This window comes from Egretta garzetta, unplaced genomic scaffold (assembly GCF_000687185.1).
Source record: "Egretta garzetta isolate BGI_Z169 unplaced genomic scaffold, ASM68718v1 scaffold570, whole genome shotgun sequence".
In the NCBI taxonomy this organism is placed as follows: domain Eukaryota; kingdom Metazoa; phylum Chordata; class Aves; order Pelecaniformes; family Ardeidae; genus Egretta; species Egretta garzetta.
Genome location: NW_009258485.1, coordinates 191127 through 218319, shown reverse-complemented (window position 1 = coordinate 218319; position 27193 = coordinate 191127). Strand labels below are relative to the sequence as shown.

General features: G+C 37.5%; 1 protein-coding gene across 4 annotated transcripts in view; it reads right to left on the bottom strand.

Annotated features, from left to right (window-relative positions):
- LOC104131806 (catenin alpha-2) overlaps nucleotides 1-27193 on the bottom strand; it is a 468889-nt gene that overhangs the window by 416383 nt on the left and 25313 nt on the right. For all 4 annotated transcript variants that reach the window (XM_009645015.2, XM_009645023.2, XM_009645031.2 and 1 more), the window contains exon 2: nucleotides 4689-4884. In XM_009645015.2, the coding sequence (XP_009643310.1) occupies nucleotides 4689-4884 (196 nt within the window). The remainder of the gene's footprint in view (nucleotides 1-4688; nucleotides 4885-27193) is intronic.

Here is a 27193-nt window from a genome sequence, read left to right as displayed (position 1 = left end):
CTGTTTTAAGACTCAAAGGATGCCGTGCATTTGGCTAAGAGTTCGGCAGTCTCCAGGAACACAAAACTGAGACAGTTGTAAGTGACTGTGTATGGAACATTACAAATATCAAGACAGAATGTGTCTCTCCCCTTGTCATCCTGCTGTCTTTGAAATCACAAGAGCTTAAATAGCATTATACACTATTATAAAAACAACCAGCATCTTGCGTATGTTCTATGGTTTTGGAGTTTGCTCTCACCACCCAAGATTCCCTGCTTTGCTCCCAAGGTAACCAAAGACAGGAAGGAACAGTGAGGAAGAAGACCTTTCACAGGGTTGAGTTTAAAATCTTCATTTTAAAAGTTTTAAAAACCAAGTAGTTAAAAGCATTAAAGTAAAGCATTAAAAACATTACTTTTTAGTATATTCCATCGCAGAAGAAACAAGTTAACAAGAAAGTTAAAGTCATTTTTGTGTGTCTGGTATCAACACATACTTTTGTGCTTACTGACAGTCACGGAGTAGAAGGATCGTATCATATTCTTTCTATGCAATGTGCATAAACCTGCATGAACAAAAAATTAAGTCTACCTCAACTTTACACTGTCTTCAAACGTAAAAAACCATCATCAGCTGTTTTCTGTCCCTTTATTGAAGCATCAATTCCAGATTATGGTGTGAAGTTGGATCTACCCTGCTTGAAAAGCAAAAATTTAAAACACACCAACCAGCTGCTAGACTAGATCATGGGTGTAATGGAATTTTTAGCTATATGCCAGAGAACTTCTAGGAAAATTATATCAAAATCAGGCAGTCGCTAGCACATACTTACAAGATAGACATTGCAAAGTCATTTAACAGACAGAATAAATGTACATAATCTATTTCCTTGTCTTGCTTTCCTCAGCACCCCAGACTGTTGCTTAATAAATTTAATCAGACCTGAGCCCAATGGGCCAGCAGTTCTTTGTAGATTTTTGTGTGAATCAATCCTGAATGTCTCCTCCACAGGGAATTTCCTTCTTCTCTAATGATCAATAAAAAGACCAGTTGTATTTCAACACCTATGCTATGAGAACATATGCCTCTGGTCCCCTCCCCAGGCTGTATTTCTTATTTCTGTGAGTTCTTCTTCACTTCCCTGCACTTCTCAGGCTTTGCAGTTTTCTTAGGGTTACTATAACAACAACAACAAAAAAAAATAGACAAAACCATCTCACTCCTCACCAAATTTCCATATGCAGAAGACTGCTTTCCCTCACCTCTAACATAAGACAACATGAATGACAAACATCAGGATTTCCCAGGTCTCATCTGTCCCTCACCTGGGAGATCTTTTACACAGCTCTGACAGAATGGGAATAAATACCCGTACAACAAGGTATTCAGTGACATAGCAATTGGATAATTCCACTTAGATGGTTTAAACTAAAGCTTATTTCCACTGTGTTGGTATTATTAAGACCTACGAAGCCAAAGTACTCCTATTATGGAATTATTATTGGATACATACATAGACTCATAAATACACAGTTATGAGCTTTATGCATAAAATATTTTCTCCTTTTCATAAAATTACAAGAAATGAAAAAAAAAAACCAAACCATATTAAAAAAAAAAAAAAAAATCTATCTTCTTGCTCTTGGTTGGTTTTTTTAGAACTCAACTTGGCAAGTCAAAACTGTTGAACACCAGAGTTTTGTAGAGCTATCCAAATATATTTTACCCTTCCGCGTCATTAAAGTAACAAGCATCTTAAAGCTATGTATTCTCTGCATTCACCTTCATTCCAAAGGATTTTGCAAACACCACAGTACATTCGTTTGATACCTACTGATGGAAAACAACTGTCTCCAGGATGATTGCAACGATTGCCTATAGTAGCATAAACAGTATAGAGGAATGCAGGGCAGGAAACGAGGAGCACACCAGAGCCAGCTGTAACTGCAGGAGACATGTTTAGGTTGCCGGTGTAATTATCCAAGCTGGAATTTTGCCAGAAATATCAACTGGCAAAACACGGCCTCAGTTCATTAATCCAGCTCTTTATGTCACTAAGCTACACCTATCGTTTCACATTGCTCCAAGGCCGGTCTACTTTCCACAGCTCGTGTGTGCTAATCACAGAATCCCAGAATGGCAAGGGTTGGAAGGGACCTCGGGAGATCATCTAGTCCAACCCCCCTGCTAAAGCAGGCTCTCCTGGAGCATTCTACACAGGACTTCGTCCAGGCGGGCCTTGAATATCTCCAGAGAAGGAGACTCCACAGCCTCCCTGGGCAGCCTGTTCCAGTGCTCTGTCACCCTTAGAGTAAAGAAGTTTTTTCTCATATTCAACTGAAACCTCCTATGTTTCAGTTTGCACCCATTGCCCCTAGTCCTGTCGCTGGACACCACTGCAAACAGACTGCTTCTATCCTCATTACTTCCGCCCTTAAGATAACGGTGTTTGGTGCCTCCTGTTCTCCTAAGTATGGGCTCATGTTGTACAGACCCAAAAAAGCTGCTCCACTTTTCTGACAGACTTTTTTCCTCGCCTGCAGTGTTGACAAAAGATGAACGCCTGTATCGTTCTGTGTAATACTGTGTAAGATCTTTTTTTCTCTCTGCTTCCTGCGTCATTGTTGAGCTTTTTAAATACAGATTAAAAAAAAAAAAAAAAAAAAAGAATAAAGGGCTTATCATCAATTAAAAAGTCAGAAATTCAATCAAGAAGGAAACCAAAACTCTCCACAGCAAATCCTCTCAGATGCCTCTAGCTTTACAAAGCAAAAATCTACAAAGAAATCGGTTAACTAATATAAAGCTCTAATCATAAAGATTTTAAGCAGCTCTGATACCATGTTAATGAACGTGGTATATTTGCCTAGATCAGAGAGCATGCAACAGTTTAGGCCGATGACTTAAACCCAGGAGAAGGGTCCTTGGGAGAAGCAAGCAAAACTGAGTCAGCATCGCAGCCCCAAAGGGCACTCGCGTCAGTGCTGAAGATGCTGTACTACAACTTGCCATACAAAATAAGTAATGGAAGCAACGGAGGCTGAAGTAGTTAACAGATGAAGATGCCTGCCAGAACAACCAGGCATGAGCATCATAATTCTAAATAAATAAAAAAAAAAAATAGTAAAAATAATAATAAAAAAAAACCAACCCAAAAACAAAACCAAAAAACCCCCCCAAAACAACTAAAACACCCAACCCCACCCTCCCCACCTGAATACTGGCATAACACTGTACGTAGAGTATACAGCAAATACTTGACTTATTATGATGTACTGGCAATTCAATATTAAAAGAAAAAAAAAATCAACACATAGGAATGGGAAAACAGTGAAACTAAATATATACGTAGTGGAGAGGAGGAAGAAACAGCCTCAGGATAGAACAGACTGGCATACTCACAAATCACCATATATGTGTACAGGATTTGAACCCTGCCTGCTCCTATGATCATTCGAGTCCAATTTTCATTAACTGAAAAAAACATCATGTGAGTGCCGGGGGCCTAACTCACCGAAAATCAGAATTTTATACCTAAATCCTTTAGACTCCTTTCAAAAGCTCAGCTGGAGATCTGCCAGTCTCGTTCTGAAACCCAGGACTGATGATGCTGGCAGATGGTATCTTTAGATTATAGGATTTACAATGGAAAAAAACCTAAAGGGTACTTAATTTTGCTGCAATAAAAGATAATTACAATCAAAGTCAATAAAAGGGAAAAGTTTTGTTATAAGCATATATTGAAAACATATTTTTCCCCTACTACACATGTAAATATGAAAGCATCTGACACACATTTTACCTTTTGAAGGAAAACTGTCAGAAGACATCCATGATATTATGAATGTCCATGATATTTCTAAAATTGCAAAGCCTTATTTGAAAGCAGTTTTCTTATAAGACCAATTTAAACTTCAAATATTACATCAAGCAAAACCAGGATTATTTCTGCCAGTAAAGAAAATGTTATTATCCCACACCTGAGTCCAATGCCCAACCAGGCAATTTTCTGTAACACTGCGTATCCTGAAACTTGCAGTTTAACCTATGCAGTATGCAAACTAATGTTTATATTTATCTTGTTATCACCATCGCCCAGAAAAAAATCCTGGGTTTAATATTGCTGTATATTATGTGTATGTATTGCTGTATATTATATATATCTGTATATTTTCAGACTTTGATAACCTTTGTATATATCTCAATATATACCTGAAACCACAAGAAATTCCATACTGCTGTACTATTTGATTGACAATTGTTAGATTGTCCAGCACTGTATGCACCATAATCCTAATTGTACATTTGCATCCACTGGCTCTAAAGCACTGCTCAAATTTGGCAAAGTGAAGAACCATGTCATTTTGTTACACAGCAGATAAAAAAAGCAAGTGGGACACCAAACAATAAGCTTTGGCACTGGGCAGCACGGCTGCTGAGTAATATTTGAGTTTGCTATTTTGTGATAGAACAGGAAAAAAAAAGCCACTGTTTTTTACCAACGTTAGAACATTCAGAACATTCTTTATATACATGGCTATTCACAAAGGGATCGCTATTTGAATATATATGGCATATCACAGATATGCTGTAACACAGGACATAGTTTTAACTCCATTACCAGAGCAGCTGATACACTTGTTTTGGAAGAAATCTTGAAAAGCAGCAAATAGAAGTCACCCGGTGAAGCATTTTGGTCCACGTACCTTGTTTGCGTACATCCTCTACAGCAGCGACCAATTCCTCCTTGAGGTCCTGGCTCTCTTTAGCAATTTGATCTCCTTTCTCTAGAAAGTTTTGCGTGGCCTGCTCTACTGAAGCAGCCAAGACATGAGCCTTCTTAGAGCGCCCTTTCTTTTTGCCGGATGGTCCTTTATTGCTTGTGTTAACAAGGGTTGTCACCTTTGGGAAAGAAAAGCAAGGGTTTGTCAGTTGGAAGGACTCTTCAACTCTTAAGAGCACAATAAAGGGACGCCTAGTTCAATAACTCCACCATTTTCTATACCTTTGAAATGATATCGTGGTCACACGTATTGAATAAATAATTTTTTACGTTTAAAATCCAAAGCACGGCAGCGACATACCTCAAAAAAGGTTTTTCTTTTAACCTCTATTTAGTCTGTGTTAAGCAAAATCACAGTCAAGCAGGGAAGGAGAAAAAGATAAGAAACAGGTATGGAAAGGCATTGGTGCTAAAGGACCGGTTTTGTCATCATTTTTCATTTAAAAAGAAAAGAATAAGCCCAGAAAATGAAAACCTAACACATACGGGTCAGAAACCATTCACAAAGCAATCATCCCTTGCGATAAGTACTGTCAGATGCATTCAGCTGGCGACACAAATATTGTGTCTGTTTTCCGGACATTAAGGAATGAATAGCTCCTGCTGCCAAGATGACACAGGTTAGAACTATCCCGTCAAGTATCGCTCCTGCATATTTATAATCTATTGGCATAAGACACCAGCAGAGAGTCAAATGATCTCACTTTCTCCCCAGGGTTTAAAAATAAAAAAAATCTGCTTCCACGTTTGTTGAATCCCCTAAAGGAATTCCTTATCAAGCTGTCGATAAACCGATTAGAAACTTTAACCACGAAGCTTAACGATACAGCACGGTGTATATACCCCAGCTTTTTGCCGGACCCAAAAAAACCTTACAATGCTCCACCACCAGGACAAGGCCGCCTTTCTGTAAAACAGGAGCCCCACATCGGATATCAGCAGGTGTTAAACGCATGAGATAACAGCAAGGGATCCATAACGCTCGGGGGTGCATCTCGCCCTAAGCAGGGTGCAAAGCAGGGCAGCAGAAGTGACGTCGCGGCGTGCTAACCCAGAAAGGCACTGTAAGAAAATCCAAGCCTTTGCAATAAAGACAGAGCACTACAAAGCACAAGAGAGAGAAGAGGAGGCTGAGGGGAGCCCTCATCGCTCCCTACAACTGCCTGAGAGGAGGGGGGAGCCGGGGGGGTCGGGCTCTGCTCCCAGGGAAGGGGCGATGGGACGAGGGGCACCGGCCTCAAGTTGTGCCAGGGCAGGGTGAGGTTGGCCATGGGGAACAATTCCTTCCCCTTGGGGCTGTCAGGGGCTGGAAGGGGCTGCCCAGGGAAGGGGTCGAGTCCCCAGCCCTGGGGGGATTTAACAGCCGGGCAGAGGCGGTGCTGAGGGCCAGGGTTTGGGGGTGGGATGGCAGGGGTAGGGGAATGGTTGGACTTGATGATCTTAAAGGTCTTTCCCAACCTAAACGATTCTGTGATTCTATGATTCTATTTCAAAACAAAGTGTAAAAATTCACTGTCATCCCATCCCTATTACAAGAAGCGTGACAAGGCGCTTAGTACAGTCCTGACTGAAGAGCCCTGTGTCATGTTGTTTGTGCTACATTTTTTTGCTCTGTGAGCTAGGGGTTTGTTTGTTTGTTTGTTTAAATCACATCTGAAAGCTATAGACTGGGGATGGGGAGAGAAAAAAGGAAAAAAAAAAAAAAAATCAGGGTTTGAAAACACCATATGCATATGCATGGATGTATCAGGTGAAAAAATGCATTCCAGAGCTTGCTGTCAGGAAGGAGCCTGCCTGGCTACAGGAAGGTAATATTCTTCCATCATCTGGGTTTTTCCACTATTTGTATTAAGAAATAACATTTTCTTTATTAGTTTTACATGGTAATTATTCCTCATGAAATTTCCTGACGATCTTCAGTCTATTTAAGGATTTTTGAATTTTATAAATAAACAAATGAGGCTACCTCTGTAACCTAACTCGGGTTTAGCACATTGAATGGATTTGTCCGGCACATCATCGGGATGACTACAAAAAGCTTTCACATACAGAAGGCAATAAAATCATGTAAGCAGATGCTGAAATTCACATAGGAGACCTGAAGATGAAGAGAATAATGTCGGAACTTAATTATTTAGACATATTGAACAAACTAGAACTAGAGTGCCAGAACAGTTCAGATAGTATAGAGAAGAAAAAAATCTGAAGAAAAGGTGGTCAATAAATTAAGTCAAATCAGACTGTTTCAGAGATCTCCATTAGATAGATGCAGGGGTCAATAACTAAAAAAAAAAAAATGCTTGAACTAGTGCAAACACAAAGAAATTGCAGCTGGCAGAAGAACTGCTGAAGTCCTGTGAAGACAAATAAATTAGCTGGATTGCACTTCCTTGGGTACCCTAAAATATTAATTTCCCATTGAAAAATCATCAAAATCGGTGTTCCTGGACTGTAAGTCTGCTCCTTCTGTGCACAATTTAACTGTCAGGCCAGATTCTTTTCACCTAACTCTACCTACAAAAAACTTACACGTCTCTTGTAAGATCATCACCAAGTACTGCACTAATGCAGTCGATGAACAGGAAGAGGGACCACAGAATATGCAGAATACAATAAATTTGTGCCTACAGATAGACAGTCAATGAGATGTCATGGATGAGGACGGGAAACTAGAAAACCAGATGGAGAACAAATAGGTATTACGTTGCCAAATTAAGTAAAATGAATCCTGAGTAAATATTTTACTATGATCATCTCCAAAATGTTTTGGAGGTACATATAAATATGTATTCATAGAGTTAGTGTATGTGTGTGAGCTCTTTAACAAGACATTGCTACGTGTTGGATTTACTACTACAACAACAGCCTCAGCAGAACCAACAAACCATTTTATGTACAGCCCTCATAACACAACAGTTATCTCCAGGCAACTTTAAATAAAATGTACTTAGACAGAAAAGTAAATATCCTGATTTAATTTACACCAACTGCACCGAGTGACAAGAGAGGCCTTTCTCCTAAAACCGCTAAGTATCAGGCAAGCCCTGCAAAAATCCATTTCTTGAATGGGTAAGCATGTAATCTGCAGAGGAAAAATAGTAACTGATTGAACATACATTGATTTTAATTAGGTGCCTTTTGTTTAATGGGAGCTGGCTGGTCATCAGTTATCAATGTTTGGGGTTTTTTTTCAAGCAAGCGTATGGACAAACATCAAATTCAGATTTTCTTACACAGTCAGAGTGAAGTACGGGTGTCTGTAACCCAGACTACGGAGAGCGGTTTGCTGAATGCCAAGAAGGGATGAGTTAGGAGATGGGCACCTTATGCAGAAAGCTCTAAGGTGGATGCAAGGACACATCACAGGTGCAATTAAATCAAGAGCTGAGAAATAAATATTGATCTATTTTGGCCCACATACTCAGAGCTTTCTCTCCCCATTCCTGTAATAAAACTAAGGAGTTCTCAAATTAACTTAATAGTATATTTTTTACAAGAGAAACAGACAAAAAAATACATCTATATCCATTTAAAAAAGATAAAGGGACCCTTTTGGGGGTTGGACTAGGTGACCTCTAAGGGTCCTTTCCAACCCAAAACATTCTATGATTCTATGAAGAAAGCTGAGGGTGGTTTGCTTTTAAAGAAAGTATGCTCACAGCAAATATTTCTTCCAGCTTTAAACAGTGCCTTTTCTAGCACATTGGCATCTAATTAGGGACAGCTACAGAAAGGCAAACAATTCTAAACCACCAGAAAACAATAAGGAAAGTTTATCAGAACTTCCCAAAATATATGAATATGTTTATAAATTAAAATAAATTATTTAGTTGCATTTTCTTTAACGCTTTTTTAATATAGGACAATTGCTTTGTTGAATGCTGACTTATATGCAGAAATACAGAAAAATCACTCAAAGGTGTCTACCAGTGATCGAATCTTCTCAGTAAAGGATCTCTGTATATAATCTGTGCAGAGCAGATGTACGTGCGCAGGTCCTAGAGGGGAAGAGGAACCAAAGTGGCCTAAAACCTTTGTGAATTCACTGAGCTGCTACGGGTCCAGAAGTAGCACAACGCGTAGGAAATTCCTGATTGCCACAAAAGACGGGGACTTTTGCTACCACTTCTTAAAATAGACAGGTAGAAAGCAGCATCCGCAAAGGAAATCACCTTTTCCAAAAGGAAATGGTGGACTCTCCTGGATCCCAACTCCCTCATAAAAGTATTGATGCTGGGTTTTTTATTTGTTTTGTTTCTAGCATTAAAAAAGAACAAAACACAAAAAAACCAACCATAAAAAAGCCTCTATCACATCAAAAGCTCAGACTCAAATATAATCATGAAATCATATAAGATGTGCTAGCAGGAGAGCACAAATGGTGCTAGAGACACTGTTTACCAATGTACCTCAATGACTGGTAAATCTGAAGCAAAGGCTTATCCATTTTAAACTAGGGAGATCTACAAGCACGGAACACATGAACAGCAACATCTCACTATCTTCTGAACAGCAGCATCCAGATGCTGGGGGGTTTCTTCTTCCTTTATTTTATTTTGCTTACAAGGAGGTGACCTGGCACACACAGGTAAGATCATTCACATAAAAATGAAAAGTTGAACTGGACTTTCAGATCAGTTTTATATACATTTAAATTCCATTGAATACAGTAAGAAGAAAATGAATGAATGCCTCTTATAACTACGCTGGTTACCATTCTCAATTTATTTTTTTTTTTTTCTGGTATGTAGCTATTTTAATGTAGTTCTGCAATCTGAGATTAGTACAATAATTAGGCCATATTGGGGACATTCCTGTCTGGAAATATTCATGGGCTTATAAGAAACCCTAGTAGCCTACTTTCTGGTTTCTAAATATTTCTAACCCTGGACTTCTTGTTTGTAAGATTTAAAAGCAAATGGAGATGCTCTAGTTCCTGATTTTGTTGACAGAATCCACTTCAGTAGTCAAAATGACTGGTGACTGGACAATTCTTTTTCTCTTATACTCTAGGTTAGGAGAACACCAGCAGCAGCAGTTAAATTTGTCACATTTCTATTAAAAAAAAAAAAAATTCAACTTAAATGTCAGGAACTTTAAGATAGACCTAAAATGGTTTTCCGTGAAAACAAATTTCTTGGAGGGGGAGAAGACCCTAAGATCAAAGAAAAGACTGATGTAGGTTAATGAAAAGGTATTTTTTAATAGAAACAACAAAGAAAAGGAAGAACGATAAAACCTTCAGTGTGGACCACTGGAACATCTTAACATCTCCTGCTGTAACATGTGCTGCAGATGAGGACAGCAGAGAGAAAACATCAATTCTAGTCCCAGCACTGTCACGCAAGTCTCTGACCTTGTACACATCATGGCTCCTATTTATGATTTAATTTCATTCCTCTTTTCCAGACGCTTCAATCCGCTTGGAAAATTATTCAATATCACATCCACTTAAATGAATTTAATAGATAAAACTAATTATTTTGCTGAATCAGGGTCCCAAACTAATTTGATCAAAATAATACTATTCATTCATTTCAGAGACAGCCCAGAAGCAAACACTAGAGGTTACCTTCCTTGAGAAAAGAAAAAGAAAACACACACTGCACCCAGATTTCATTTAATGTATGCATCTTCCAGCGATTTTCAACAAAAGTCTAAATTGAAATCTCTGCCACATATTATAATATGCACATATCCTTCCAAATACGTGTCCTTCCAGAAAACCTCCACATTCTGAATTTATCAATGACTTTATCAAGTATACTTAATAAATAAAAATAATTTATTAAGTATAGGAGCAAACATAACCAGAACAACACAGGCCAACACTGACTACTCCCGATGTATTATTTCAAAAATTAATTGGCATAACAAACCTAGTTAATGCAAACTTATGAGAACAGCTAGAAGTCTAAAAGCTTTTACAAATTTTTTAAATTAGAATTTCTGAGCGAATGAGAAAGTTTCGGGATACTGAAGTGACATGTACAGTAAAGAAAGCATTGAGAATAGACACAAAGAGTGCATACATTCTTTCCAAACTGTAAATATTTTCCAAAGAACAGGAGAAAATTTCCTACAAATCCTTACTGCAATGGTCCCTGTTGCGCCTAGAAAGCCGAGCACCTTATTCTGTGTTCATTCATGGTCATCTTCCTTATGCGCTGAGTCAGAGAAAACGGTCACAGACATACTGTACTGAAAGAATTTTATAGTGAGCATGTGTTGTGTCCCTCTGCACTTATTTTTATATTATTTACTCTCCATATTAGGGATAGAGATCACCTGGTGCCAGCAGGTGATGGACTGAGGGGATCAGTCAATGCGCTTCAGGGGAGGGCTGTCACTCAGAGGAACCCTAGAAAAGCCAACAAGGACAAGTGTGATGTCCTGCACCAGCAGAGGAGGAACCCCTGGCAGTAAGACAGGGGAGGGACTGACTGGCTGGGGAGCAAACCTGCTTCAAGGGACCCGAGGAATCTTCATAGCCAGCAAGCTACCACCTTGAATATCATGTCCAGTTTTGGGGTCTCCAATACAAGGAAGACAGGCAGGAGTTGAAACGAGAGTTTCAAACTGGATATAAGCAAAAACTCGTGCAACGATTTGTACAAACGCAGTGATTTTAATTTATATTTTATTCAAGGTCCCCTAAAATATTCTGTAAACTTTAATAAGACAGCCTAACAGAAAGAGCAAAGCAAAGTAGAAGTCTGGACCCCCCTGAGGCAAAGGAGATCTCCCGCTTCCCAAGGAAGTACTATAATCAATGACCTGTACGCTAACTGGAATGGTGGGGGTTTCTTCTCTCCAAAGAAAGTTGGATGATCATGCAGCAAGAGACAGAAGCCTCATATGACCAAAAGGCAGTAAGCAAGGAGAGGAATCATTCCCAGTGCGGGGTTAGGACATTCTCTTGGGAAAGGACAATTCTGGATTCCAGTCTTCCCACTAACAGGTCGGGTTCTGCATAATACACAGCCCTTACAGGAAGAAAACCGTTCACAAAAACTGGAACCTTGCAATTTGGCCCACCTTGTGTCAGCTGCGTTTAAATTGCATTAAATTTGAAATGCTATGAAAACAGTCAAATCCAAAATTAGAAGTATTATTCAGAAAAGTCAGCCATACCGGGAGGGGGACAGAAAGAAACACTGCATATTAGCTACTTTCCCCCTTTAAAAAAGCCATATATCAGCATATAACTTAATATAAATTGCATGATAAAAAGAAAAACAAATATATATCTTATTAACACTACACTTGAGTTTTTCAGAACTGTCTACCCAGAAGATTTTAACTGCATCTGCAAAAAAAAAAAAAAAGAAAAAAAAAGAAAAAAAAAGAAAAAAAAAGAAAAAAAAAGAAAAAAAAAGAAAAAAAAGAAAAAAAAGAAAAAACAAAGAACAAAGAAAAAACAAAGAAAAAACAAAGAAAAAACAAAGAAAAAACAAAGAAAAAACAAAGAAAAAACAAAGAAAAAACAAAGAAAAAACAAAGAAAAAACAAAGAAAAAACAAAGAAAAAACAAAGAAAAAAACAAAGAAAAAACAAAGAAAAAACAAAGAAAAAACAAAGAAAAAACAAAGAAAAAACAAAGAAAAAACAAAGAAAAAACAAAGAAAAAACAAAGAAAAAACAAAGAAAAAACAAAGAAAAAACAAAGAAAAAACAAAGAAAAAACAAAGAAAAAACAAAGAAAAAACAAAGAAAAAACAAAGAAAAAACAAAGAAAAAACAAAGAAAAAACAAAGAAAAAACAAAGAAAAAACAAAGAAAAAACAAAGAAAAAACAAAGAAAAAACAAAGAAAAAACAAAGAAAAAACAAAGAAAAAACAAAAAAAAAAGAAAAAAAAAGAAAAAAAAAGAAAAAAAAAGAAAAAAAAAGAAAAAAAAAGAAAAAAAAAGAAAAAAAAAAGAGAAAAAAAGAAACAAAGAAAAAAGAAAAAACAAAGAAAAAACAAAGAAAAAACAAAGAAGAAACAAAGAAGAAACAAAGAAGAAACAAAGAAGAAACAAAGAAGAAACAAAGAAGAAACAAAGAAGAAACAAAGAAGAAACAAAGAAGAAACAAAGAAGAAACAAAGAAGAAACAAAGAAGAAACAAAGAAGAAACAAAGAAGAAACAAAGAAGAAACAAAGAAGAAACAAAGAAGAAACAAAGAAGAAACAAAGAAGAAACAAAGAAAAAACAAAGAAAAAACAAAGAAAAAACAAAGAAAAAACAAAGAAAAAAACAAAGAAAAAAGAAAAGAAAAAACAAAGAAAAAAACAAAGAAAAAACAAAGAAAAAACAAAGAAAAAACAAAGAAAAAACAAAGAAAAAACAAAGAAAAAACCAAAGGAAAAAACAAGACCATAGCTCAGTTTTCTGGCAGGACTTTAAAGCCAACTGGTTTATTTTAAATATTTAAATATTTTATCCCACCTGAGCCAGTACAAAGGAAAGAATGTCTCTACCAGCTTCTGTTACTAATTAATGCAGACCTCACCCCAAATTCTGTACAATTATCAAATATATCACTTGATAATTACCATAAGTTCATTTGGCAACTCTATAATGATCCTGGCTTTGTAATCACACTAGGGAGCCCTGCTCTCTTATTTTATTAAAGAACCTTCACACAGTTCTAGCACAGATCTCTGTTGGAAAAACAGAACTTCACTAATTAATACTTCAGTCCCATCCCGAATTAAGTCTTCCTTACATAGCTCCAGCAGCACAAAAGAAAGGTGAGGACGTCTTTGCTAAAAGCAGAAAATTCTATTAGCATGGATTTCCCTATTGCAGAGGTCATGTGCGGGCAGGGATGCCAGAAGTGAAAGGGGATAGAGCTGGATCACACACTCATCAAATTAATCCCAAGTCAGCAGCTACAGCTCATAGAAAAACATTCCTGGCTCTGTGAATTAAACTGTGTTCCCTACAGATTTCTGAAAGGCATGGGCCAAAAAAGAAAGAACTGTAATACTTCCCCCCACACTTTCCTCAATATCTGCTTGAATTGCATTAGTTACTCAACATTTTCCATAACCACATGACAAAATATACTTGTATTGACAATTTTGGAGGACAATATTGATATTTTTTTTTTTAATTATACTACTAATCCTTGTGGTTTGTCACTGATCACTCACCTAGGACTAACACCCTGTTATTATTTTTTTCAGTACAGAAAGGATTGAGAGCAGCCCTGCAGAGGAGGACTTGGGGATACTGGTATGTGATAAATTAGATATGAGCCAGCAATGTGCACTTGCAACCTTGAAAGCCAATCTCATCCTGGGTTGCATCAACAGTGCAGCCAGCAGGTCGAGGGAGGTGATTCTACTTCGCTATGCCGAGACCCCACCTGCATCCAGCTCTGAGGTCCCCAGGATAAGACAAATGTGGACCTCTTGGAGCGAGTCCAGAGGAGGCCATGGAGATGGTCCGAGGGCTGGAGCTCCTCTGCTGTGGGGACAGGTTGGGAGAGTTGGGGCTGTTCAGCCTGGAGAAGAGAAAGCTGCAGGGAGACCTGATTGTGGCCTTTCAGTGCTTAAAGGGGGCCCATAGGAAAGATGGGGAGAACCTTTTTAGCAGGGCCAGCTGTGACAGGACAAGGGGTAATGGTTTTAAACTAAACCAGGGTAGGTTTAGACTGGCTATAAGGAAGAAATTCTTTACAATGAGGGTGGTGATACACTGGAACAGGTCGCCCAGAGAAGTTGTGGATGCCCCACCACTGGATGCATTCAACATCTGGTTGGATGGGGCTTTGAGCAACCTGATCCTAGTGGAAGATGTCCCTACGCATGGCAAGGGAACTGGACCAGATGATCTTTAAAGGTCCCTTCTGACCCAACCAATTCTGTGATTATGTGATTTTATGATTTTTAAATATCAATGACAGAGGCTGTCAGGGTTTTTCAGAGGGTGGACAGCATTTATCTGTGTGCTTGTTTTTAATAAATCAAAGCAGGTAAATCAAACATGGCTATGCAAGCATGCACGTTATGAAACCTATTCACACAAATACTTTGGTTTAGCTCCAACAAGTGAAATCAATGCAAAAGGGTTTCTCTGAAAGTTCATTAATTACGTGCAAGAAATTTCATTATTCTCCCCTATGTCTCCTCTATTTTCAAGTAAATATTGCTTGTTCTTCCCAGTGGCATTTCTTGAATGTGAACAGCTACAAGTTACTCCTCTCTTCTCATACACTCATATATCACCAAGCTGCTGGAAACACTCAATGACCTGAAAAAAGGCAGCCCTGACATTTTCGTGTAAAGGCCCTTTTGCTTCTATATATAAGGCTACCCTTCTACTCGAATGCACTACCTTATTGCCTCACTGGTTATACTAATGGTATTCCCTTCAGCGTTGCTTTTCAAAGGCCTCCTGGTTCCAAAAGAAGTTTGTTTCATCAACAAAAAAAAAAAAAAAAAAAAAAAAAAAAAAAAAAAAATCACAACAGCTGTCTGGAAAACAAGAATTTCATTTTCCAAACTGTTTCAGGGTTGGGGTTTCTTTCTTTGTTTCCTTTGGCAGCAGGATGAGACAAAGACCTTTCAAAATGCTTTGTGAGAGAAACAGATTGTGTTATGGGTTAAAGCACTGGCATGGGTTAAAGCACTGGCATGGGTGTAGGAAGATCAGATTCAATTCCTTGCTCAAAATGAAGTAGGGAACAGACCTGAACGCTGTGTTTGTAACCTTCTTCACTTTGACCATCCAGAACCAGAGCAAAACCACATGGGACTTTGCTTGATATATTCCGACTCTGCACACCATAAACTTACTTTATGTTATGGCTCTCAGCAGTAGCTCATTAAGTAATCTTAATCCAACTACAAGATATTATTGACCAAGATACCATCAAAAATATTTTCAACAACGTATTTCTCCATTCACATACAAAATAGAGAAGCAGCAACTTGGTTTTTTCATATTTGTGCTTATTCTCTAGTACTATGTAAAAAAATGGGTCCTTTTCCTTATTACACCAATATAATTGTGAACAAACATGTTCTGCTGAGCATGATTCAGTCTTTAATACCACTTCTTATTTTTTGATAATAATCATTCTTCAACGTTCTCTATCAGCTCAAGTAATTTGCCACTGTCCTTAGTCCATAAATCCTAAGTTAGTTTTCTCCTAGCAGCTTACATAATTAACTCTTGTAATTATCTCTGCACAATTAGCACCAGCTGTCTACCTAATTTATAAAACCAAAATTCTTTTTCTATTACATATAGATAGTTGAATTTTCTTTGACAAATATAACTTTCACTACCCACACCAAATACTGGTGTTTTAACCCAGCCTTTTCATACTCATTCCAGTTCCCTTCAGTGTTTGCAAACCCCTGCTGGTTAGAAGAATCAATAAATAAGCAGACTATTCTCTCTAATGTATAAATTATTAGCTAGGATGTTAAAAAATGCCAGTGACACACCTACCTTTTGGATGCAAAGTACATCGATAACTCAGGCAACACTGATTAGAGCCAATATATTTTCATCCAGCCTAGCTTGAGGGACAGCGAGCTGCTCTGATTCACGTTTCCACTGCCAAATACAAATTCCTGAACAAATTTGCATATTTCTATTCTGTCTACATGATGTACCTTTAGGATGCAATTTAGAGATAGCAACACCATTACTGTTAATTTATATTCTTCTTATCAGTTTTCACACCCCAGGAAGAGGCTTATATCCTAGCCAAGGCGAATGAATATTATATAAGGCACTTCTCAAGTTCTTCAGCAACTATTTTAAAGTTCTTCAGCACGTATTAATTCTCTCTGGAATTTCCTACTACTTTTTCTGTTTACAAAAAGAAGAAAAAAAACCAATTAAACCTGCCCCCCCATCATGCTTATCTTCCCCCTACAAATCTTCCTGAAAAATTATCTTTTATACAATGGATCATACAAATCTGCAATATGCTTTCACTGACTCTCCCACAATTGAAACAAGAATCAATATAAGTTAAGCTAATAAAATATCTCCCCTAATATATTCTGCCTCTAATTTGTAATAAATTATGAGCAAAAATGTTAAAGTCCTCTTTCTGTGACAAAGTTCTACTGTTAATTGGCACTACACTACTGTGATGCTACTTAGAAGGCCAATATGAATTCCAGCTTTGAACAGGCTGCCCAGGGGGACTGTGGAGTCTCCTTCTCTGGAGATATTCAACCCCCACCTGGATGCTGTCCTGTGCCCCCTGCTCTGGGTGAGCCTGCTTGAGCAGGGGGGTGGGACTGGGTGAGCTCCTGAGGTCCCTTCCACCCCCTGCCATTCTGGGATTCTGGGATTATTTTCTTATAACTCCATCATATAAAGAGTTACATGGTAGACAGGAGAAAGAGGTTATGTTAATATTCCACTTATGAAAGATAGGAAATTTATATTCCTCGAGTTTCCTATGGATTCCCTTGCTCACGTACATGACTTGAGCTTCCCCACACCACCCAGACAACTTGCCTTGACTATGACCCCAGGAAAAGCCCTAACAATACATAAATAGTACTTCGATTGCTACGGCTCATTCAACCTCCGTGCAAAGCCTGACAAGAAGAATGAGAATTAATGCCATTTGTGGCAGTGCTGCACTGTGGTGTGGACACTGGTCAACTGGTAACAGCACTGGGACCAAGACCATCTCATAGGACTGGCAGTACCAACAGCAACTTAGATTACAAGATATCCTCTCTGTCTCTGTGGTTTTGCAATCCTAAGAACTACATAATTGCTTTCCTGAACACAGGTTTCTAGTATCTTGTTAGGAATTTTGATAATTCCAGCTTTTGCCAAGCTAGAAAAGCTTGAGCAGGTGTTTAATTGGACCGATTACACATTGGGTTACTATCGCTTTTGAGAAAACAGTCTTCGACAAAACTATTGGCTTAATCTGACTCCTAAAAAAAAATCTGCTCAATGCCTTTAATGCAAGCAAAATATACAAGTCAAATTTTCAGATCTTCCCCTCTATATCTAATTCACTCTGATTCTTCTAATTGCGCAAAAGGGCTTGCTCCCAGTCAATGTGACTGCCAAAGACAGTACAAAATACACAGAATCCCATTATTTCAGTTTTTTACGTTCCACCAAGCAAGCTAGATTGCACCATTTCATAAATTCAAGTTTATGATTAGTGTTAAACACACATTTTCTGTCATTTATTTCTTCATTATGCATAAATAGCTGATGACTATACTAAGATGGATAGATGAAGAATTCTTCCCCACCTAATGGCATAATTTTTGCAGCATGACTACCTTACGTTGCTTAGAGATGAGACTATGAACTGGTGGGTAACAGCATTGTCTTGGGACAGGTAAGAAACATGGGTTTGAAGTACACCTCAGGCTCGGGAGAGAATTGAACCAAGTCTTCTTCCTTCATGGGGAATACCTTAACATCTAGAATATTATATAAGAAGGTGAACCGTTTTTTCACCCTGAAGGAGGATTTAGACTAGCTCTAAGCAAACCTGCTATTAATCACCTCTGTGGGCTCAGAGTTGAGCATCTAAGTTTCAGAAAGGGACAGAATTTCAAAAAGTTCCAGGTATCCAACCTGCCAACTTATAAATCTCAGTCCTAAGCATCTCCCTTCTCCATGTGTTGAACAGGGAGCCTAATCATATAAATTTGGTTTATGAATTATTCCCCAGGAGCTGGGTGCCTGAGAGGACCCGGCATCTCCATACCTTTGAGTCTTTCAAAGCTCTAAATCAAGGATGCTTATCGGTTTCATATAGCATCAATAGATTTTTAACTGGAGCAACGTTTGGAGATACCAATCCTTCCTGCTTGTGACCTTGTGACCATCTTCCTTTTGTTTACCATTGTCCTAGTGAGACAACATCGCATATCCATGTGGGAACTTAAAATCTGTAAAGGCAAGTTAGTGAGCTCCAAATGATCATCTTCCTGCTCACCAGAGGTTAACAGGCTAGAATTCAAAAAACATTCCCTTAAGCAGCAAAACATGAGGCTTCTCTTAGCTCAGCTAAAAACAACCCGAAAGCTAAAGTCTACCTGCTAATAACTAAGTACACACTAAGTGGTAGTGACCTTAAAGCAGACAGAAATGTTAACTTTCAGTTGTGTCTAATGGTCTTAACAACAACTCATCAGTAATTGAGGATGAAGTAATTTTTTTGCATTCAGTAACTTCAATTTATCTAACTTATCACAGTTAATAAGCTATTACTCGTTCAACCCCCCTACTGACATCTGTTCTTTTCCTTGTTAATTAAAACAGCAAATGTCATCGATGCCATAAGTGCATTTTCCTGTTGTTTTTTTTTTTTCTCCAGTTTTGCCAATTTTTAATTTGGGGCAAAAAATGTTACACTACTTTCCTAAATACAAGAAAACTCATTATCATATGCAATTTGCTGTAAAGATATAAAGGCCTCAAGAAAAGCTGCTAGCAATCTACGTGAGAAATAAAAAATAACAGGTCATTACTGTAATTCCTTCCAAAACTGAATACAGAACTTATAGTGGAGCTTACAAATGCATAACATGCGTGGTGTGAGACATGTGGAGTAGCTAGCTATGTGTTATTAGCTCAGAAGTAAGTCTTGTGGTACCCAAATGGTATCGAAAGTAAAAGACTACTGGTAATATATATTATGCAGGAGAAAAATCAACAAACAAGTTGACACTTTCATATGCAGAGTTATCGGTATTAACCAAGCAGAAATGAAGCCACCTTCTCCTAAATACTGGTAAGCGGATCCTCAAGCTCTCAGAACACAAGACAAGGAAAACGCACGCATCTGTTGTTGAATCAGAACCAAAAGCTGGCATATTTGTACTCATCTCCACGTACCAAATCCTCTGAGAGCTGTACCATTAAAAAAAATACCCCAAATCTACTTGGCATCTACCTTGCATTTAGCTAATAGTCCTTATTTCTCCCAGTTCTTTAGTAGAACAGACAATAAATTCAAAAGGTGTCCGACTCATTCAAGGAAGATCTTTCATTTAACCACATGAGGGCACACCACACTAGAGTAAGAATAGAACACGCTACTTGTGAAACCCCTGGGGTTAGGGTACTTTGTGCCGTATTGCTGGGTTTGTATGAGACTTGTCGCTATCAACAGCACATATTTTACAAAGGTAAATTTTTTGTTGATATTTAACATACCGTCTTCTTGACACATCTTTTTGGTTTAAATATCTGTTAACAATCTGAAAGGCAGCGTTATTTGAGATTCAGTTCTTAAAGGAACTCAACCGCAAAGCAGCCAAGAGTTGTACTGGCTAGGAGAAAATAAAAAAATAAAAAAAAATATTTAAAAATAAATAAATAAATAAAAAGAGAGATTACAATTTACTTAATTTACTTAGCAAGGTTCTACAGCTTTTTCGAACTAATTCTGGGGTTATTTATGTTGAAGAGGAAAAAAAAAAACAAAACTTTTATTGCCTACCGTAATAGATATTGAATCTAGAATAAAAGTTTTAATATTATCTACCTTTGCCTGTTTTTTTTTTCTGATGTCCAAGATACTGTATTAGGGAAAATAACATAAGAGGATTTAAATAATCCTTACCTGGATATTAAACTAAGATAGCAGGGAACTATAAAGGCAGGTAGCACTATATTTAAGTTTATCATAGGCAGGCTTCCACTAGCCAAGGAGGAGAAGCTGGCGCGCCTGGGAGTGCGCTCCATTAGCTGTTGATGGAGCCTGGAAGACTACCCCTAGGGTAACGGTATTGTTTGTGAGCTCCCCTAAAAAGCATTTAAACCAATCCTCTACATCACTAAAAACCTAAGGAAAAGGATTCCCAGGAGTTTCAGTTTCAGTTAATGTAAAGCACTGGAAGCGAAGGAAGCAAAATACTTCAGACATATGCAGCGAGTTAGTACTCTCGTTTCTCTGTAACAAGTAATATATCTTTTTTTAATGAAAACCTTTCCCATAAAGAAGAGCAGGAAACAGAAGCAAACAATCTTCCACTCTATTTATACAACAGGTTAAATCAAAATCCCCCCAAAATGGATATTATTTAATTTTCTGGGAGCTCTATTTCCAATAGCATGAAGAATAATGAAATTAACTTATTCTTCAAGTCATTTTTTTTTAACTAAAAAATAACTGGGGAAATGAAGAAAATTATTTAAAATTACTACCAAGAAAATGAAGAAATTTTTTTTTTCCAAGACTACTGTACAAACTTCTTTAAGGCAAAATGTGGACGGGTTAAAGCCATTATTATTGCCATGTTATTTCAATCCTTATCCAAAACAAATCTATTTAAATCAAATCATAACTTTACAAAGCAGTATGATCTGAGACAGACCAGAAGAGACCAGACCACTCTACTTTTTATTTTCTTTTCCCACCATTTTTTACCCTTAATCAGCCAATAAGCACACACTCAGGTATCCAGTTTGGAAAAAGATAGGGTTGAATTACAGAGTTTGAACAAAATAACATTTCTGATCATGAATTTTCAGATGCTGGCACATTGTGTCTTCAGCCACCCATTTCATGGTGATGACAACCTCCAGAATCAGTGCAAGGACACAGGCGGAAGGAAAAAACTGTTTCAGTCTTTCCATTTGAGTTTGCCAATTGTTTCAGTTCTGAAATAACTTGAAATGTAGATTTGAAAGAATCACACAAGGGCATCAATAGCCACACCTCCACCATTCAATTGCAGTCATGCCAACATTATGAAGAGCGGAGAAAACACTGCAGAGATTGTAAATATAGAGCATCTATAAATTCTCACTCAAAGACAGAAGAGAGTATTCCCTGAATGGTGCTTTTTTATTTAGGCTGCTTATTTTGCACATTTCACACACTGTATAAAATCTCCTTTGCCAACTTAAAATTCAAAAATCAGGTTGTTACATATATCATCAGAAGTTAATTTTGGCCAAAAAGGACCTCTGGAGGTCTCTAGCCTAGCCCCTCATCAAAGCAGGGCCAACTTCAACCTAAGATAAGGACTCATTCCAGTACAGCAACGTCTTGTTTAGTCATGAGCCTCCAATAGGACTCGGTACTGCAGATGTGGTCTTACAGCTACTGATTAGAGGGGAAGAATGACTTGCCATGACCCTCTGTTTAGGCTTATGCTAAACCCACCAAAGCAGCTCACTATGAGCTTGGCCTTCTTTGCCACCATGTTGCTCTCCAACTTCACATTCAATTTGTTGTCCACTAGGACTCTCATGTCCTTCTGCAGAGCAGTGCCCAGACAGTCTGTGCCCAGCCTGTATCATGCCATCAGAGTACTCCATCTGATGAGAATTTACTGAGGGTGCATTTCACCCCATTGCACAAACCAATGACAAGATATTGAACAACATCAGCTTGACAGCAAGCCCTGTAGAACGGCCCTGGCAATTAGTGGCCATAAATCTTTGACCACTACTCTTGAAGTCCAGAAGTCCAGCCAGTTTCTGACCTGCTTTGTAGTCCACCTAACCCCTACCCATTATACAGAGGCTGATAAGGCAAAGCCTGTATTTCATCCGCAGTCAAGATCCATTCCCTTAACAGAGCACAGTTTCTACTGACTACCTTTTGCATAAAAATATAGGAAAGAAAGCTATCCTAAAAAATAGAAGAGTTCAATTGCATTATTACAAACAAATTGTGGGAGACTTGAAGGAGTTTGTTCAAAGGTTGCTTTGTTTCTTTTGGTTTTGTGGGGTTTTTTGGGGGTTTTTGTTGTTTTTTTTTTAATATCAATTGACTGAGCTTTCAACTTATTGTTCAACTAAAATGAAATTCAATGCTGTCTTTTGATGGTCATATACATGGTGTATCTGCCACTAGAGAAGCACCACCTCATCCATTTGGGCTGGGTGGGGGAGATATTACTCTTCAGTAGAGCATATTCCATGCATTAAAAGGGTACTGTGCTATGCTGGCACACAATCATATTTAATTTTATTTTAGAATTTCATCACTGGGGACCTTCCCATGACAATAAAGCTTGCTAATTTAAATAGCCCGTTCAGAGGCAGAATTCTAGACATGGCAAAAGAGAACCTTTCCAGAAACCACCTTTGGTCAAACTAGAAGCAAGTACTGGCTTTCTCCCAGGATTTGCCAGGAACAGAAACCATCTCCGTATTCCTTCTACTGATCTGGATTTTTTGTCAGAAGAACAGAGAGCAGCAACATCATCCCACACAAACCTAACAGCTACTTCTGTCCCACACATTCCACAGATAGATCTAGTTGAGTAGACATCAACAATTTTTTCATTGTTTGTTTCAACAAACCCATGAGTAATACATCTAATTACCCCGCTGCATATGGTACCTAAGCTTCTCTAATCACCACAGTACTAGGCATTTGTCTGCCTATCTGATAACTGAATTTGGGGCTGTGTTTTTCCCCCCATGGTAAAGAGATCAGGTAATTTCCCCTCCTGCTGCCAATGAAATAGTCTTTCCTAACCCGTTGTCCCTTACCAGTACCACCATCAGCATCAATTTTCTGAATAGTAACACAGTAACGATAACTTTGGATTAAACTTAACCATATGAAAAGGAAAGAAAAAAAATTATAAATTTGAGGGGAAATAACCCCAACTGGCAGTGACAGCCAATAAGAGTCTTAAGAGATGTAAAAGAAAAGCATCTTTTATATATATATATAATATTCAACTTCATTTCAGTGACTATGCTGGAAAGGACACTCACATGAAAACATGGTCACATACAAAAGGCTTATATATATATAATATATATATTATATATATATATATATTTATTACCAGCATTAAGTGGCAATTGGCAGAACAGAACAGCAGGTGCAAAAGAGAAGGAGTTATGTCTGAAACACAGAAAGGGACGTTAACGTTGGTTTTCAGCTCATTCCGGCACAAGCAAAGGCACACAAAATAAGCTTTTTATTAAAGAGTGAATGTATTCATTAACATTGAAGTATATGGACTTCAGGCTGTACTTTTAACAATAAGCTATTTAGCAAGGATGTCATCCTTAACAATATATAATTCCATATTACATTTTTACACCCATTATCTCAGTAGGCTATTACTGCTAAAATTTTTTAAAAGAAAATTTTTCCCCAGTCAGCTTCCTAACAAGCACCTCTTAACTGTGTTTTCTTTAATTATGAAAAGCCTTTGCAAAATGATAAAATTCCCTAACATAACTGTTACAGAAAAGAACACAACTGTTCTGTAACATCACTTACTTTCTTCTGCCACTAATTATTGCTCATGAAAAGCACGGTAGCTCGTCACAAACACTACTAGATATGTTGAAAACCCCCCAACATAAACTTTGAGGATGCAGTTTAATTCCTTCATCTTCAGAGCAATGCATAGAGTCAGGAAAAATTTGTACATCTCTAACTAGAAAAAAAAAAAAAAAAAGGAAGGATTGACTCATAAAAGACCAAATATTTGTAAATAAATACATCTGATATTTGTAAATAAATACATCTGAATGTACAGTATGGAAGGTTTCAGGCAGTTATCATAGGGAACATGTAACAGCTTGTAAAAATATTATCTGTAGTATAACCTAGGAGACTCTAGAGATTGGGAACAGAGATATAAAGATTGGTATCTATCAGTGGGAATGCTAAGCTCCACAGTGAAAGTAGAGCAGAGGATTAAAAGAACAGTCACTTAGGCCAACTAAACATAAAAATTCTTCCACTCAGCCACTTGAAAGATCACACGTTAGGCTAAGTACTACTCTAACTGCTGTTGCAAGGAGCGTATTTACACTTGGGTTGGGTAGTGTTTGTGTACTATTATCTCAAATACAATTAAACATAATCATGGTAATTGATTAAAGTTACATTTAAATATGAATGCGTCTCCTGTGCTGTTTCTAGGTAACTTCTCATTTTTGCTATTTGTTGTAAACTATATGAACATCAATATCATGGAAGGAACAAAACTAATTTTCCTTTTTTTTTTTTATGAAGCACATGGTTCTGAGTTGCTAAAGGAAACATTCTCTTATAAATGTGAAAGGAATTGCATTTATATAGTGTAATATATAGATTAACCTAGGCACATTCTCGAAGGAGCTATTGAAAGGCAATTTTGCTGTTGAATCACCATACAACATAATTCTACATCAATGAACATCAGTTTCACTAAGATTTTTTCTATCAATGCAAATTCTATAAATTTTCACGTATGGGAATTATCCACAAGGATGACAGAACAACGTGTTCAGCCTGCGATTGAAACCAAAATGTTTCTTTATGGCTAATGCATGAAGTTTTGGAGTTGTCACCAGAGGTTCTTGAAAAAGAAGGGATAAGAGAGATATAAAAACCTACTGTAAACCAACCCCATTTATTTAGGCTTGTTCTAAAGCTGCACTTCAGGCCAGATCTCTAGTAGAAACATTCGTGCCAGAACTTGTTGCTGATGGCTGCATGTCCTCTTCCATGAGCACGGCTGCTTTGCGCTCTGCAGCCTCACCAAGGACTTTTTTAGGCAATGGCAGCAGCCCATCATGAACAGGAGCATGACTTGCATCTACTGATCCTGCTACACCAGCTGCCCATAACCATACTGGATTCTCACCTGGCTCCAATAAATTGTCTTATTCATGAATTGGTTGAGTTAAACTAGTGCAAAGCCCGCTATGGCCAATTACTGTGAATTTAAAATCAAGCATATTTTGCCTCATCGTTTTGCCTGACTACAAATGGCTTAATGTACTTAATAATATAATGTTAGTCAGCAGAATTAGGAGCCCTTATGCAAAGATTGATTGTCTTACCTCAATGTGTAGATACTGCTTAGGATTTAGCTATCTAAAATTATGATCGTGCACTTTTTCCAATTAATACGTAAACCTTGGACTGCTTCAAGGCAATTTTCTTTGGTCAGCTTGACATTTAAAATACAATAACGGTAGGAGGAGCAAATGAACTTTCTTACATTTAGTGCAGCCCAACACATCCAGACTCTATTTTTATTTTAACACTACATTTAAAAGTTCAAGCAGGATTCTACTGCAAGCTGGTTTTGCTCTTTTATTCCAGTATTCTGCTTTTTCTTACTACTTTTGGCCTCAAGTTCTCTAATAAAAACCAGTGCAAACCCCTTCTGTACACCAAGTTTTCATGATAGAGCACTGTCTAAAAGATGTTTCCTGAGTACCAACATAAAGGATCGAAGATTAAATGTCAGTCTTACAAATTACACTTATTTGGTACCATTTATTAAGCAAAACATTTAGAATTAAAAATGCCTATTTTTAAGTCTCAGGCCTTCGTTAAGTGAAGTAGTTTTCCACTCAATTTAGGCCAAATAAATGTGATTCACTGTGTTGACCAACTGTCAGAAAGGTGGAGAGGTTTTAGAAGGACATGTGGGAATACGATACACAAGAGCACATCCCTAACAAATGCAAATGTTGTCGGGGTTGGAGGGGGGAGCATTTGTTTGTTTTTCATATCTGAACTGGAAGAAAAAATATGGAACATATACTGTGGAATACCCTTTTGGAAAGTTTGATCAGTTCTACATTCTATAGCGCCAGTTACCTGTATTCCTTTGAAAGCTAAACGGCAGGTTAGGTTTAATTAGGTCATTATCATTTGACATCATTTAATTTGAATTCTCACTTTCATCTTATCTCAAATCATGACTTGCAAGGAAAAAAAGGGGTCTGTTCAGTGCATATATTTTAGCCAAATAAAACAATTAGCACTCTGAAAAATCAGAAATTATAAGATTCCTGAAATCTTAATGCTTTGCCATGAAAACAAAGAACCTGCATTTCAATACAAACCAGTTCAAGCCCGCTGCGTAATTTTTTCAGGGATTATTTCAGTAATTATTTTTTTTTTTTTAATCTGGTTGGCCAGCTTGTTTCTAAAGTGGGAAAACACAATCTCCAGAAACAAACAAAAAATATTAATTTATACTGAATTGTTGAGAGCTAATCCACAATTTGAAGAGGAAGGTGGAAGAATCTCGCTACACTCACCCCAGCTGATGCTCACTTTGTTGCAAACCTGTGTGACCATGTTCAGAAACACATTCACAGAACTATTAAAGTTATTAATTTTTGAGGAAAGAGTAAGAGAATTTTGCCTCGACTGCTTATTTGTTAGCTAACAAGAAACTCTGTACAGCTTGACGAACATCTTAAAAAACATCTTGACAACATCCGCAATTAAGACGGATGAGTTTAAAGAGAACAAATGTCTTTCTTGGAAGTATTTATATCAAATTAAGAAGGGGATTATACACATTGAATAGCAGGAAATGTTTCTTTTCAGGAGGATAGAGATCGGTGTGCCATTTAAGAATAATTAGGAAGATTTACATTTCCTGGGTGTCATCCTCTCTTATCTAATATTCCTCTGCGTATACAAGGATTTTTGTTATTGTTGGTTTTAATAATTTGAAAAATTTTCACCCATGACTGTGAATAC